Genomic DNA, 16,519 nt, shown 5'->3' on the forward strand with positions numbered 1-16,519 from the left:
TAATCAGGGTGTATGATCCTTTTAATGTGCTGTTGGATTCTGTTTGCTAGTATTCTGTTGAGGATTTTTGCATCTATGTTCATCAGTGATATTGGCCTCTATGTTCATCAGTGATATTGGCCTGTAGTTTTCTTTCTTTGTGACATCTTTGTCTGGTTTTGGTATCAGGGTGATGGTGGCCCTGTAGAATGAGGTTGGGAGTGTTCCTCCCTCTGCCAAATTTTGGAAGAGTTTGAGAAAGATAGGTGTTAGCTCTTCTGTAAATGTTTGATAGAATTTGCCTGTGAAGCCATCTGGTCCTGGGCTTTTGTTTGTTGGAAGATTTTTAATCACAGTTTCATATTCAGTGCTTGTGTATAATATATTCTATTTTGTCTGCTATTAGTATAGCTATGTCTCCTTTGTCTACTGTTTGCATGATATATCTTTTTACAGTCTTTTACTTTCAACCTGTTTTGTGCCTGAATCTATAATGTGTCTGATGTAGACAACATATAGTTAGATCATGTTTTTTAACCTAGTCTGCTAATCTCTGCCTGTTAACGGGTTTGTTCATTCCTCTTATATTTAATATAATTACACATAAGGTAAGATTACATCTGCCATTTTATGTTTGTGTTCTATGTGTTTTGTATCTTTTTTGTTGTTTTTGTTCCTCATTCCTCCATTACTGCCTTCTTTGTGTTAAATAGATATTTTGTTGTGTGCTATTTTAATTCTCTCATTTCTTTTGCCATTTAAAAAAATGTATTCTTACATTTGGTAGTGTATATAGTGGGAAGCAGCCGCATAGCACAGGGAGATCAGCTCGGTGCTTTGTGACCACCTAGAGGGGTGGGATAGGTAGGGTGGGAGGGAGGGAGACGCAAGAGGGACGAGATATGGGAACATATGTATATGTATAACTGACTCACTTTGTTATAAAGCAGAAACTAACACACCATTGTAAAGCAATTATACTCCAATAAAGATGTTAAAAAAAAAATGTATTCTTCAGTCCTTGACCTGGGGATTAAAATTAACATCTCAACTTAAAACAATGTAGTTTGAGTTAATGCCACATAATTAGAGTGGCATACAAAACTTTCCTTTTAACTCCATCCCTCCTCTTTCCTTTGTACTATACAAAGGGAAATTTGTGTATATTGTTGTACAAATTATATCTATATATTGTACACCCAACAACATGCTTATAATTATTGCTTTATGCAGTTTCTTTAAATTTGTCTTTTAATTTCCTTCTGCTGTTTGTATAGAAAAGAGTTAACATAGCCTCACGGCTTATCCTTGGAATGAACTGCTTATCATTGGCTGGCATCTGAGAACTTGGATTTCAAGAGAGTTCCCACCTGCCTAACTGATAAGAATGGCTTATTGTACCTAAGCTGCTTATACAAACAATATAGTTTATGCTGAACACTTGCTTTTCATCTGGGAATCTGGAATTTTGGTATGTGTCTAGTTAGTCTGACATTTAGGCTTCCTCAGGGTCAGTTTCTGTTGATTGCTTTTTCTCTGTGTATGGACTAATATCTTTGTATGTCTCATTTTTTTCTTGAAAACTGGACATTTAAAATATTATAATGGGCCACCTCTGGAAATCAGATTCTTCTCCCTCCCCAGTGGTTTTTTGTTTGTTTGTTTGTTTTTTGGCTGTACCACGCAGCATGCCGGATCTTAGTTCCCTGACCGGGGATTAAACCTCTGCCCCCTGCACTGGGAACATGGAGTCTTAACCACTGGACCACCAGGGAAGTCCCCTCCCCAGTGTTTTTTGTTTATTGTTCTTATTTGTTTGTTTAGTGACATTTCAGAACTCACTTTTTAAAGTCTGTATTCTTTGTCATATATGGTCACTGAAGACTGTTCTTAGTTTAGCTGTCAGCTAATGATTAGACAGAGATTTCCTTAGATACTTGGAACAGATAAGTCTCGTCTTGAAGTCTTTTTTGAGTGGTTTTCTGTGTGTGTTGGGGCTGGCCTTTAACATTCTCCCAGGCATTTACAACTCCACCTTATCCTTTACTTACTGCTACACAGAGCCTCAGAGTTAGTCAGAGGTGAAAGCCGAGGGCCTTCTTAGGCCTTTCTTGAGTAAGCAACAGCCTTGGGCATTTGTGTACCTTCTAGAGTCCCAGGAGTCTGTTGGAGCTTTTCAAAGTTCCCTGTTGACATCTCATTCCTCAGCTTTTCTAAAAAATTTTTTTCTTGTCCTATTGTTTGCCCAACTATTTTCCCCTTCCTCAGACAGTTGAGATATGTTGTCCCTGATTGATTTCAGCAAACACTCCAAGTTCTTTGCAATGGAAAAGCTTTGAGTCAGGTTAAATAAAGGCAGCCTTTCAAATGGGGTCTATCAGCCAACCATTAGATAGGTCAAATAATGACAGTTTTTTTGGAATCAGACTTTGAAGGCATTCCAGTTACATTCTGCCCTTTCCAATTGCTGCCAGGCTGCTCATTTTCATGGTGACTGTGGGCTGTTGGTTTAGATTGCTACTTTGGAGCTGGGAGTAAGGGGCAGGAAGATAGGAATAGGGAAGGTCAGAATGCCACAAGGTTCTCTTTTTACTGTGACTCCTAAATGCTGCCCAGATTGCTGCAAGCTTTTGGTTAATTCCTTTTTGTTGATTGTGATAATATTTTCTTTTATGGAGATTTGTAGGCCTTTACTATTTTGTTGATGTCTCTAAATATGACATTTGCCACTCAATCTTTATATCTGCCATTGCCCTGTGGGAACTTCAGTTTTGTTTTTGTTTTTGTTTTGATATTTATTTGTTTTTGGCTGCGTTGGGTCTTAGTTGCGGTGTGCGAACTTCTCTCTAGTTGTGATGCGCGGGCTCCAGAGCACGTGGGCTCAGTAGTTGTGGCATGCCAGCTTAGTTGCCCCGCTGCATGTGGGATCCTGGTTCCCCTACCAGGGATCAAACCTGCGTCCCCTGCATTGGAAGGCGGATTCTTATCCACTGGATCAACAGGGAAGTCCCGGAACTTGAGTTTATTAGATTATCTCTTAAGTTTTTTGACTCTCAAAAAACGTGTCGTTTTGTTTTGCTTTAGCTTAGATAGATAGGAACCTGAAAAATACTGAGGTAAATTTAATTTAAAATAATAATGATTTTCAGTTCCTTCTCAATAATTGAATATCTGGAAAAAAGAAAGCACTTCTCCCCAGCAAAATGTGTAAAGTATTAACATTGTACATTCACATTAGTGTTATTTATACTGACTTTTTTCTTTTTGTGGCTATCTCTTCTCTTTCTTCATCTTATTAACGTGTTCATCTTTTTATATTCTTAGGCAATAGAGAATGCTGATGAGAGAACCATTTCCCTAATTTTCAAATAGTCAAGCTGGTTGCCATGATGGGTGAGTTCCAACTAAAAGCATTTCTCATCTATAATTAAAGGATAAAATGGGAAGGAAAACTTTTTCTCTGTGTGTATGATAAGCTTTTTATGAAGAAATTTTATGATTAAGTAGATTTATGTAATATTTACATTTATTTACTTAATAGATTTTCAATTAAAGCACTTTTTGTGTTGACTTTTACAGTTTTGGGATAACCAGTTTATGCAGGACATAGAATGGACATTAAAAATAAACTGTTAAGATGGATTGTGATTTTCTTAGAACCTGATGGCCAGAGAGAATACTTAGTAAAGAAACCTGACTTTTAAAGGTTGAATAAATGCTGAAGAATGAATTGTTTTAATTACTCAACAGTGTAATAATATAGATAGGCTAAGGAAAATAGCTGCATAAAAATAATAAATCATAAAACTTTATAAAAGAATAGAGCAGTAAATCATTGGTGCTCGAAGAGGATATGTTTTACAACCCTTGTGAATTTCCTATGGTGTCATAATGTTAATGGAAAGAGAGGCTAACGTATGGGAATGGATTGTGCGTGTTCAGTTTGTATATCATTTTGTTTTCTTCTTTACTCTCTTTTCTTCCTTTTCTTCTCTTTTCTCCTTGGGGTTGAGCATTCCAATGTGAGGCAGGGACTGGACAGTGAAACACTAGAAACAAATGGAGCAACTGGCCTGTCCGATCTTAAATGGGGAAAAATGGACTGGGTAGTTGGAAGCTAAGGTTTTAAACTTAGACCAGTATCTTATAACGATATCTTAATGCTGACATGTATTTGCCAGTGTTTGTCTTTGTCACACTTTTCCTACCACTTGCTTAACAAATGTATCAATATTAGTCACTCGGATTTCCCTGGTTGGTGCAGTGATTAAGAATCTGCCTGCTGGGGCTTCCCTGGTGGCGCAGTGGTTAAGAATCCACCTGCCAATGCAGGGGACACGGGTTCAAGCCCTGGGCCGGGAAGATCCCACATGCCACAGAGCAACTAAGCCCGTGAGCCACAACTACCGAAGCCCATGTGCTCTAGGCCTGGTGCTCTGCAACAAGAGAAGCCACCGCAATGAGAAGTCTGTGCACCACAACGAAGAGTAGCCCCTGCTCGCTGCAACTAGAGAAAACCTGTGTGCAGCAACGAAGACCCAACGCAGCCAAAAATAAATAAATAAATTAAAAAATATATATTAGTCACTCGTATATGTATATACATGGCATTTAGGCCAAGGAGCTTTAATTTGTCTGTGTTCTTTAGTGGAAGGGCTAGCACACTTTCAGTGTGTCTGCTCGTGGCCAAGTGTGTAAAACAAACCTCCACCTTCCTACTTTCTAAATTTCTCTTCTACTGTCTCTTTTATTTATTTATTTATTTAAATTTTTTAATTTTTGGCTGCGTTGGGTTTTCACTGCTGCACGCAGGCTTTCTCTAGTTGCGGCGAGTGGGGGCTACTCTTCGTTGTGGTGCGCAGGCTTCTCATTGCGGTGGCTTCTCTTGTTGTGGAGCACGGGTTCTAGGCGCATGGGCTCAGTAGTTTTGACTTGCTGGCTCTAGAGTGCAGGCTCAGTAGTTGTGGCACATGGGCTTAGTTGCCCCGCGGCATGTGGGATCTTTCTGGACCAGGGCTCGAACCCATGTCCCCTGCATTGGCAGGCGGATTCTTAACCACTGTACCACCAGGGAAGCCCTACTTTCTCCTTTTTTAACCATGAGTGCAGTGCCATCATGTGGTCCAAATTCTCCACTTTTGTCACCTTCACCTCCAATTCCAAATTGGATATCCTTTTACTGAATTCATACCAACTTTTCATTTTTGTTGCTCTGACTTGCAGTCTGAACTTTATATTAAATTGATTTACACCATACTTCTCAAATGATACTTATAGTATGCAAAGATCAGTCATTGCTTAAAAACATGTACAAAGCTAGTCACAAGAAACTATGAATATTTAAGAGTGTGTCACAGATATTTGAATTTTTGGTTTAAGATTTTCTCCTGTCCTTATAAAGTAAAATAAGAATATAAGATATCAAATTAAACATTTCTGATAAATTTTTTATTTGAAATTATTTCCCAAGTATTTTCCGGTTTTCTGCTCAACTCACTGTCCTTTTAACGTGTGTCAGAAATACACTGCTTCTCCTGTGTGACTGTTGGTCAGGCTCTGGTATCCTTCAAGCATCCTCTCTGCCATCCTCTCAACTCATGATCCTATGTTGTTTATAACCTGTCTAATTTTCCTAGTACCTGTAACCACCATAGAGATTCTTAATAGAGTAAAACAGTCTAGGAGTAGTGCTTGTAGTGTATGTTCACCACTTTGCTTGATCCTTTGGGGATTTGTTGGCTTACATCTTATCAAAAGTAAGTTACCTGCTGGGTACTTATTTACCATCTGATTCTCCTTCATTCCAGAAAAAGAAGGAATTCAATTAAATAACCCTTCAGTTGTATGTCATCTCCCTAAGAAGTTACTTTTATTCAAATGGCTGTCTTTACTTCTTTACATGTACTATAGAAAACGGTATTCATTTTTTTAAACAAGGAAGTTAGTATATGTAAATGTGATAAGAGATTTAAGCCAAAGCCTTCCCAGGCATTTATTTATTTTGGTGCTATAATATTAAACATGTAATGTTAAACATTAAATATTGTGAAAATGCCTAAATTCAAGTGTTTAATGAAGAAAATAATTAAAACATAGATATGTTTAAGAGTTTTCCTTTCCCCAGTATAGAATTAAGGGTCTTACTTTTCTTAAGGCTACATCAGATAATTTTATTCCAGTTCAGATCATTTTCAGCTTATTCTTTTCCTAAGGGAGGATTTATTTTTATCAATAAATGACATAGTCTGGCTTGGACCCATATACAGTACACATGTTGTGATTACATTATACCCATCTGGCTCAGTTACTGTTTGGCTAAGCTAATATTATATAGAAATTTTATTTTACAAAGAATACTTTGTGAAGGATTAAAATTTTCTCCAGACCTGGAATTTATTAACAAAACCTTTGGAGCCATTATTTTAATTTTAATATGCAAGTTTTTTCACTGTAGAACAGAATATATTGAGTGTTATAAAAAATTAACACGTTAGAGAAGTCAGCTATTTGTGTCTTTGAAAGACTGATGAAGCCATTGACTTGCCACATTCTTTTTACTTTTTTAATTTTATTTATTTATTTTTGGCTATGTTGGGTCTTCGTTTCTGTGTGAGGGCTTTCTCTAGTTGCGGCAAGCGGGGGCCACTCTTCATTGCTGTGCGCAGGCCTCTCACTATCGCGGCCTCTCTTGTTGCGGAGCACAGGCTCCAGACGCGCAGGCTCAGTAGTTGTGGCGCACGGGCTTAGTTGCTCCATGGCATTTGGGATCTTCCCAGACCAGGGCTCGAACCCGTGTCCCCTGCATTGGCAGGCGGATTCTCAACCACTGCGCCGCCAGGGAAGCCCCATTGCCACCTTCTTTTTAATGATCTCCCTTTACAGGATAAAGCATGTTTTAATTACTACTGCTCTGGAACATAAATTATTCTTCACCAAAATGGTTACATTTTAAAATGTAAGCTGTAAAGTCCCTCAGTTTCTTTATTTACCAATTGTTGATTATCATTAGTAGAGTTGATTTACTAGTGAAAATCAATTAAATTGTCTCTGAAGTTTTCCAGAGATCATATAATTGACATTACTAGGAGGCTTATGCTTATAGTCTTAGAAAGAAATCTTTGATGTGTTTGGAAGAGATTAAAAGTTCATGGTTCATGATCCTTTCATTCAGTTTTATGGATTCATTACTTTTTTCTTGCATTGATACCTTTTAAGTTGTTAGTGGCTGAGACCATTAGTTTGTCTGTTAAATGTAGTCTTGTTGAACGTTATGGTGAAGAAGTTAAAAAAAAAACACTTCCAAGTATCAGTAGGTCTTCATCCACCTATAAAGCGTTTCTTTGTTTCTGACTTAAAGTATCGATGAAAGAGAAAAACTCTAAAAGGAATTCCATACTTTGAACATAAATGTTAAATAATGATGGTATTTATAGAAAGTTGTTTATTTTTTCCCCACTTGTTTTAATTAAGATTTTAGATGTCTTGTTGATGTTTTGTTTAGGAGTCATAGAAAAGAATTTGTCATAACAGGGCTGTTTTGACCCATATGCTAGGATGTTACATCATTAGAAGCATCAGAATGACTTTACTTGCCTTATAAATGTCTCGTGTGAACACCTGTGCAAGTATGATGCAAGTGCTTGAGTCTAGTGCAGTTTTAATGTTACTTGTCTTCAGTTTTTAAATAACTAAATTTTTATTTCACCAAAATAGCAGGAATGTAGGCATTGAAAATGTTCTAGATGCATTTTTTTGCATTAAATTAATGTATTTTTGCATTAAATTTTACTATAAATTTTGTATTGATGTCTATGATAAATACATATTGAAATTACAATTCTGTGTATATGTTATTTTAAAAATACCTAGATGATCAGCAAGCTTTGAACTCAATCATGCAAGATTTGGCTGTTCTTCATAAGGCCAGTCGACCAGCATTATCCTTACAGGAAACCAGAAAAGCAAAATCCTTATCACCAAAAAAGCAGGTATTTGTCTCAATAATATTTTAATAAATATATATTGTTATTCTATGAATTACTTTCTTTGAATATCCTAATCGTATAGAGGGTTTGTTTAAAGTGATTAGCTTTTACACTTTCGAATCAAGTATTTTGTTGTTTGTCATACATTTTTCCATAGGGTGTCTGTTTTGTTTTGTTTTGTTAAATGGTAGTTTCATTTAATATGGTAACTTCTCTCTAGAGTTGATGTTTCATCCAATTCTTAAGGCACGTAACACAAGCAAGTGGTTTTTATTTAAAATAGTCTATTATTCTGTATATTTACAGATGAAGATCATTTTGATTCTTTTTTTAATTAATTTTTATTGGAGTATAATATAAAATTTGTTTGGGATGTCTAACATAAAAAGTGGAAATATAGTATTCTATATTGCCCTCTAACAGAATTAGCAAATGTCGCAGACCCATGATGCCATCACTAATAGACCTTGGTGCTCTTTCCTGTTGAGCCCAGATTCAGCAACCTAGTTCTCAGCTCAGCTCTTTGGTAGACACTATCAATTGATTGGAGTTGACACTGAAAATGAAACCTTCTTCCCCCTCTGCTCTATTTTAAATGAGTGACTAAGAAAAAAGTGGTTTAGAAATTCTGGAAATTTTATCTGATCTCTGAAATGATTTATTATTTCATTACAGAATGATGTCCGAGTCAAATTTGAACACAGAGGAGAAAAAAGGTAAGGAAGGAGACATTATATGTTGGTTTATTGATATAATCAAATGCATGTCCTAGTTAAGACCATTAGAGGTTGTTTTTAGAATTTTAATGAAGGTTCATGGCTTACAAATTGAGAATGGAATAGTCCTTGGTAACTGTAATGTGTACTTGGACTTAAGATAGAACCTGTCAAAATTCAGGCTAAACATCAGAAATGATTAATGTTTTTACTTTGCAGTACTAGGAAATAAATAAGGTCATTGCATAATGCAGTTTTAAATATTACCATTTTTTAAAATTTTTACTCAGTGGAAATTAAATATATTTCTCCTTATTATAATTGTATCATCCCTTCAGATACCATATAGAATTTAGGTGCATGGACTTAAATTCACAATTTTGATTATTCTCAAGAGACTTTAATCATATGACCTGTATTTAATTAATAACATTGAGGAAAGTGAGTTGGAATGGTGACTACAAATTACTTAGCGGAGGTGGAAGCCTAGCCTTCAACTGGGTATCTGTATCTCAGTGGAATGGTGGAAGTCGTAGTAGTGGTGGTTGACAACAGAATTGCTAAACAAGACCTAATAGGAGTTAGAGAAGATGGGATTTTATTTCTATTATTAGTGTCTCATTAAATTAATTTAATGAAAGATCTAACCATTTTAAGGAATTTTAAAAGGCTCATAAATCATACAACCTGAAGATGTAAAAATGTTTTACACGGAGATGTTTAAAAAAAGGAGGGGGGGGAACATACCAGATATACCATATATGTATTGTCCAATCTACTTTTTTCCTATTTACAATTCTTTATGGATATTTTCTCAATTTTTTTTTTATTCATTGAGCACTATTCATTGAGTACTTACTATATGCTAGGCTATGAAGGGAATAAAGTAAGTGAAATAGACATGATCCCTCCTGTTACAAAACCTACGGTCTAGTAGAATAGTCTCCAAGCTTAGGTGCATGGTCCCCAGGGGCAACACAAGTCAATCCTTTGTGAAATACGAAGAAAATTCTAGAATTTAAAAATTTTAACCCTTTAAAGATATTTATCTGGGGGAGATATGCTTACATGATATATATATGTGCTCAGAAATGTTGAGTTGATAAGGGTACAGGAATCAAAATTTGGATCCCTGGAGAACAGCTTTATTCTTTTTAACAGTTTCGATGCATTTCATCGTATGGATGTCACATAGTTAAGTTTAATCACTTTCCTCAATGAACATTTTACATTGCTCTTTTATGTTCATATAACACTTGCAGCACAAATTATAAAGTGCAGAACATTTAGAGAATTTCTTTTTATAATTTTTATTAAGATAGAACAAACTTCAGAGGTCTTGAACTTTGTATTGAAATATTGGTGCACTTGATCAAAAATGTGCCATTGTAGTGTTTAAGTGAATGTTTACATTTTAACTTAATTTTATATTTCTCTATCCAAGCGATAACTGTTGCAAGTAAGTTGTTTAACTATGCCTAAGAAAATAAAATATATAAAAATTCTGTCTATATAGAATCCTTCAGTTTCCCAGACCAGTTAAACTGGAAGATCTGAGGTCTAAAGCTAAAATTGCCTTTGGACAGTCTATGGACCTACATTATACCAATAATGAGGTAAACATGTACAGTTTAACTTTCAATAGTTCTTATTTTGGAAAACAGTGTGTTTATTTAAGAGATTGTTTTAGGATGGTTGTGCTTTTATTTGGGGCTTGATAAGGATATGGTATTTTAGAGAAGAATAAGATAACAGAAGTAAAGTTTAACTTATTAAAATGAGTTTTTTCATTGTGGAAGATATTGAAAGGTGCTACTGTGCAAATAATTGAGAATCTATTAAAGGAGGAAATATGTATTACTTAGAGGTTTGCTGCTTATTTGTGTTTTATTTTTACTCTTTGTTCTTTATTGATGAACTCTCTGAGGAATTCTAAGGAACCCAGTTATATATGTATACTTGTCTACAGAGTCAACAGAGCTTTGGTAGTTGGACAGTTTAGCTAAAGCTTAAAGGATTACTTTCATGTTTGTAAGGACGTGATTATATCATCATGTTTATGTTTGGGAGTCAGTACTTGTAATCTTAAGGGCTCACTATGACATTCAGGAGCTCTGTGTTCTGGGGAATCCCTTTTGAACCTTCTGTAAAATTTGGATTGCAAATCTCTGAGATTTCTTTCAAGTCCTGTGATCTCAGATCAAGATCTTGAGATTTAAAAAATTTTAGGGACAATTTAGTTAATTGGTTAATTTGGTTTTTTTCCCTGTCGAAAAATACTGTTGAATTTGCCAGGCATGATGGCTGTGATTTATGAATTACAGCCCCTCATGGAGTTTATAGACTTGTGGTAGAAGCAGACAGTTAATAATTGAATTGTTTAAATATGTGAAGTTCTTTGCAGGAAATGCATAAAGTGTTATGATAAAGGATAAAGGCAAGGGCAATAGGTGTCCTATTTAGGTGGTACTAAGGAAGAGCTGAATGAGGTGGTACTATTTAGTTGTTGAGATTTGAAGTATGAAAAGCCAACCCCGCAAAGAGTTTGAGGGGAACAACATTCCTGACAGAGAGAGCAGCTCGAGAGCAGAGCATACAGAGATCCTAAGATGGAAAAGACTTGTGTGTCAGGAATAGAAAAAGTGTCAGCGGGAATGGAGTGACAGTGGAAAGTTCAGTAAAAATTAATTTGAGAAAATGTGAAAGTACTTTGCAAATATTAAAGCACTGTGCTAATAAAAATATTTGAAATATTAGATTTTCAAATGAATTATTGTTATTTTAAAGCAAAAGAACATGCTAATGTAGCTTGTCTAAAGAAACCACTTATAGCTGAAAGTGGAAAATATTTTGATAAAGTAAAAATCCATATCCAAATAATATTTCTGAACAAAGTGATGAGTATTATACTGTGGTAATACCTTAAAATGTTATTTTTCAAATACTTTTTTGGGTTTTCAGTTAGCCATGTACACCTCTTGTTGCCTGGCCCTATCTTGATATTTATTTCTGTTTGTGCTGGCCTGATTTCCATCTGCCAGCCCCTGAGACTCTGAGGGCTTTTCAGAGGTATGGCTATAGGGTGTAAGCTGAAGTACATATGGTGGTGGTGGGGAATTGGGATTGGCGATATGAGGCTCAAGGATGTGGTGGGAGGTGGGGATGGATGGGCCCCACTTACCAACTGTGGTAAGTGCTGGATAGTATACCCTTTATGGGGCTCCTTCTCTTCCCTGTCTTCCCCATTCCCCTATCAGTGTTTCCTAGTATCTTTTATAAACATACTTGAATCTTTATCTCATGGTATGATTCTAAGGAACCCAGTTATATCTTTGTTTTGGTTTTGTTTGGTCTAAAATTGTATCATGGAAAACTTTCAAATGCCAAGATACATTGACTACAATATTGTCTTAATCTGTGAACTTAGTAGTTCTATCAAGAAAAATGAAGTTAGTTTGACATGATTTGTTCCTATTGTACCTGTCTGAGCTCCTAAAATTACTGTTTATTTTCTGAGATCTCCCAATTTGTTTATAGGCATACCTTGGAGATACTGCAGGTTCAGTTCCAGACCACTACAATAAAGTGACTATTGTAATACAACTAGTCACATGAATTGTTTGGTTTCCCAGTGCATATAAAAGTTATGCTTACATTATAATATAGTCTCTTAAATGTGCAATAGCATTATGTCTAAAAAAAAATCTTACTTAAAAATACTTTTATTGCTAAAAAATTCTAACCATCATCTTAGCCTTCAGCAAACTGTAATCTTTTTGTAATAGTAACATCAAAGATCACTGATCATAGATCACCATAACAATTGTAATAATAATGACAAAGTTTGAAATATTTGGAAGAATTACCAAAATGTGACACAGAGACATAAGGGGAGTAAATGCTATTGGAGAAATGGTGCCAGTAGACTTGCGGCAGGGGTGCCACAGACCTTCAATTTGTAAAAAACACGGTATCTGTGAAGTGCAGTAAAGTGAAGCACACTAAAACAAGGGGTGCCTGCATATAATTTTTTCTAGGGTTTTCTTGAGCATTGACATCAAGCTAATTGATCTGTAGTTTTAGGAACCCTCTCCCATTGTCTAAAAATTGGAAAATGTCTCCATTTCAGTTTCTTTTTCTCATGCTTTCTAAAGGATTTCTGAGAGTGGTTTTGCCATTACGCTGGGTGGCCTCTTGGCAGAAATGTGGTGGAGGAGGCATTGGGGTAACATTACATTGTTTAAAATTGTCTTGCAACTCTGAGTTTCTGTGAGATTCTGTAAGTTAACCATGTCCTGATTCACATCATGACAAGCCCAGGGCATGTCCTTGGACATTGGGGGCACTAGGGAAAGACTTAACAAGGGTTATTAGTTTCGTGGACTTGTAGACAAGCTAAAAACTCATTTAGACTGCTTGTTTTTCCAGTTCTATAAATTTTTTTTTTCTCGTGTAATATAAAATCCTCTGTTCTAAAAGACTATAACTTCTGGTTTGCCAGAATGGAAACAAGCAAATTTAAGCTGGGATTGGTTGGATCTGTGAGTTAGGCTACTCTTTGTCTAATAAAGTGTCGGGTGTGTGTGTATTGTCACAGGAGATAAATGGGGGTGTGCAGGCAAAAGTAAGTGGGTTTTCTAAGACCTTTCCCATTTTAGATGGGTAGAGGAGGACAAGGCTTTTTATAGACAGTTTTCATGTTTCACTATGTAAAGTTAGGAAGATAATTAACTTATTTCAAATTTAGGTTCTATTTAACGGGGTTTTGGACTTAATTTTTAGTTTCCTTTCCAGAAATGATTTTTATTAACATACAACTGGATTTATCAGTAATAAGCCAGAGGCAAATAGATTTTATGAATGAGGCCAAAATGAATTCACCAAGCAGGGAAATATTGGGTGACTTATTGAGTATAATTTAGGTAGGGTGGGACTTGTTCGTGACTCTTAGTCTTTGTTTTAAAATTTGTAATGAGTGATCTCAGCACATATGAGGGATTACATCAGCGATATATAGACAGTAGTCCAGGCTGCCACTGCAGGTACTCCAGAATGGCCAGATTTCACTTTCGTAAGCTAAAGAAGAGCGGAATCATTTATGTTCATACTTTGTTGCTGTGATTTAAATTAGTGCTTTTTTCCTTCCAAAGCAGCAGTATCTTGGAGAACTAAACAATCCAATTATAAATAATGTGTAGTTAAAGTAAACATTCAGGTTTCCCCCTAAATGAAAAGTTGGCAAAACAATCCTCTTCATTGCTTTAAAATGTTTTCTAGTGCTTAAAATATAATTTAAAAACTGTTAAAGATGGGAACAAGGTGTACCAATATGGTTCATGATTGATAGGAAAATGAAAGGAATTTAATTAAGTAGATCAGACTTGTGCTATGATACCAAACAGTTAATATTCTTTTTTTTATTAGAAAAAAATTATCACAGGGAAAAAAAGGCCTGATAGTAGCTAAATTGTGACAGTATAAAACTAGCTATAGGAACAGAAATTGGGAATATAATTTCAAGTACAGAGTAAGTAAATGTAAGCAGATTGTATGATGTAATTCACATTAGTTCTGCTTTGTATTTGTGTCTGGCAGCCTTTCTTCAAACAAGGAATAGTTTTCATAAAGAAATCTACGGAGAATGAATGCACACCATGTCAGCTAGTGGGTTTGGGTGCAGATGAAGCTTTTACCCTATGATATTTATTAAACAATATTTACCAAGTATTTGGTTTTTGATGTGCTCTGTGTTCATTGCTGGCTTAGGGGGAGTCCTTACCTGCGAGATATTTGTACTGTAGAGGACCCTTAACTAACTAGGCCTTTACGCTTGATTGGCTTATATACTGTGTTAGTTAGTGCCGGCTCACAAGTATGGAATACGTTCACTTGTTTTCATTCTGTCCTTTCAGTGAAACGGAATGTACTTTGAAGATTATTGACAAAGTCATCTTAAGCTACTAAGTTTACATTTTTAAAAAAAGAAGTATTTTGTTAAGTAGTATGAATCATGCTTTTTCCTCACAGGCTGTTCAGGTGCTTTTGTCCCTTATAACATCTGACCCACGAGAGGACTAATGAAAGCAGATTTCAACATTCAGGCGTTACTGTAGGATGGCTCACCCATTTAGCTTACTTGTTTTAGACTGTAGTGGTCAAGTCAGAGATAAGAGCGCCAGGTAGGCTGTAGATTGCAGGTACATTAGTGGAGGCACCCCTCCATGGCATCCGTCACTGATGCTCATTGTATTTTGTATGTTGGTAAGCATACCGGGTGAGGACGAGAATCTGTGGTTGCTATAAAAAAAGTAAACCTTTCATCAATGCAGATAAAAGATAGTACTGTTATTTTACATAGTTTTTGTGTATGTTCCTTAATGCTGTTTTGAGGTGAAGATATTATAACTTAAGTTTAATAATATTATGGAAATATCCTAGAAAATTGATCTTTAATCTTTAATCTTTAATGTGTTTAATCTTTAAATGTGTTTTCTAGAAGAATTTAATGTTCAGTAAAGCAAAAAAATTTATTAATCCATACTCATTTTATGATTTTAGCGATGGTAGGATGGGAAGAGCAAAACAATCTAGATACATGTATTCGTTCAGAATTTCATTATACTGACAAATCAAAGAGCAAGGTATTTTGAGGTTTATAATTCCATAGTAATGGAGATGCTCCCGGAGGACTTGACCTGGTGAGATGGCTACATAATTATGTTCCCTTTTGTTTAGTTGGTGATTCCATTAACCACCCAAGATGACTTGGACAAAGCTGTGGAACTGCTGGATCGTAGTATTCATATGAAGAGCCTCAAAATATTACTTGTAATAAACGGAAGTGCACAGGTATGAATTGGGATTTTTTTTTTTTCAGTGAGGATTATAGGATTTATGCTTGTAAAAGTCAATATATGAAACATAGTTACATAGAATGCCTGGGTTATATTTGGTAGGGGAAAGGATTCTGATTAAAGCCCTAAAGGGGAAGAATAGCATGAATCTTCTTTTTTTCTTCGTAGGCTACTAATTTAGAGCCATTGCCATCACTAGAAGATTTGGATAACACAGTATTTGGAGCAGAGAGGAAAAAAAGACTTTCTGTAGTAGGTAAGAAAGCTAGTGTCGAAATCATGAAATGGGTGATTTCTTGGTTTCATCTCCATCCTTTAAGGTAGGGCAACACCTAAACATAATCCTGATAAATAGCAGCCTATCTCTGTACTCTTTGTAATTTAGTTCAGTTAACTATGTTCTGGTATCTGATGTCCCTTGAAAAGTTAATGTCAAGTATTACACGATTAGCAGTCTCCAGTTTAAATATTTCCTTTCTTTATATACCCAGGGTATTTTGATGTTTAACAAGTTAAAAGAAAACCTCAAAAGCGTTTTAATTGTACAAATAAGCTGAAGGGAAAAAAATTAAATGAAGTAATTCTAACATATTAAAATTAATGGATGGACTAAGTTCATAAACCTTTCTCTAAGTTTTAGTTATTGCCAAGAATGCTACCAAAATAAAGATTGCTAAGAATTTCCAGATTATGTTTTATAATTACTTTATTAGTCATTAAAAATACACTTATATTTAAGTTTATGGTAAAAAGAAAAATGGATCCTGTGTGCTTCTTTTTTCTTTTTTTAAAGGAGGCCTATTAGAGAGGCATAGGCTGGGCAGAGGTGCTCTGAACTCCCCAGTTCTGTGTATCTTCTTCAATTTGTATACAACATTGATAATCTACATTTTTATATGATAAAAACATTTCATTGCTCGAAAAACACTTAAAAATCTTTTTAACAGGGCAGTGAATATGGGTATTAAAGGTAGCATGAAAACAT

The 16,519-nt window shown here is 35.4% G+C and overlaps 1 protein-coding gene across 4 annotated transcripts in view; it reads left to right on the forward strand.

The window, feature by feature from the left end:
* The window catches only part of MAP3K2 (mitogen-activated protein kinase kinase kinase 2), a 97,100-nt gene that overhangs the window by 50,635 nt on the left and 29,946 nt on the right, over positions 1–16,519 (forward strand). For 3 of the 4 annotated variants that reach the window (XM_082465873.1, XM_082465874.1, XM_082465875.1), the window contains exons 2-7: positions 3,304–3,372; positions 7,849–7,967; positions 8,640–8,680; positions 10,197–10,296; positions 15,416–15,529; positions 15,703–15,790. In XM_082465873.1, the coding sequence (XP_082321999.1) occupies positions 3,366–3,372; positions 7,849–7,967; positions 8,640–8,680; positions 10,197–10,296; positions 15,416–15,529; positions 15,703–15,790 (469 nt within the window). In that variant the 5' untranslated portion in view covers positions 3,304–3,365. Of the gene's footprint in view, positions 1–3,303; positions 3,373–7,848; positions 7,968–8,639; positions 8,681–10,196; positions 10,297–15,158; positions 15,322–15,415; positions 15,530–15,702; positions 15,791–16,519 lie in introns of those variants that run through there. The other variant, XM_082465876.1, reaches the window with a different exon arrangement.

This window comes from Balaenoptera physalus, assembly GCF_965194825.1.
Source record: "Balaenoptera physalus genome assembly, chromosome: 6".
In the NCBI taxonomy this organism is placed as follows: domain Eukaryota; kingdom Metazoa; phylum Chordata; class Mammalia; order Artiodactyla; family Balaenopteridae; genus Balaenoptera; species Balaenoptera physalus.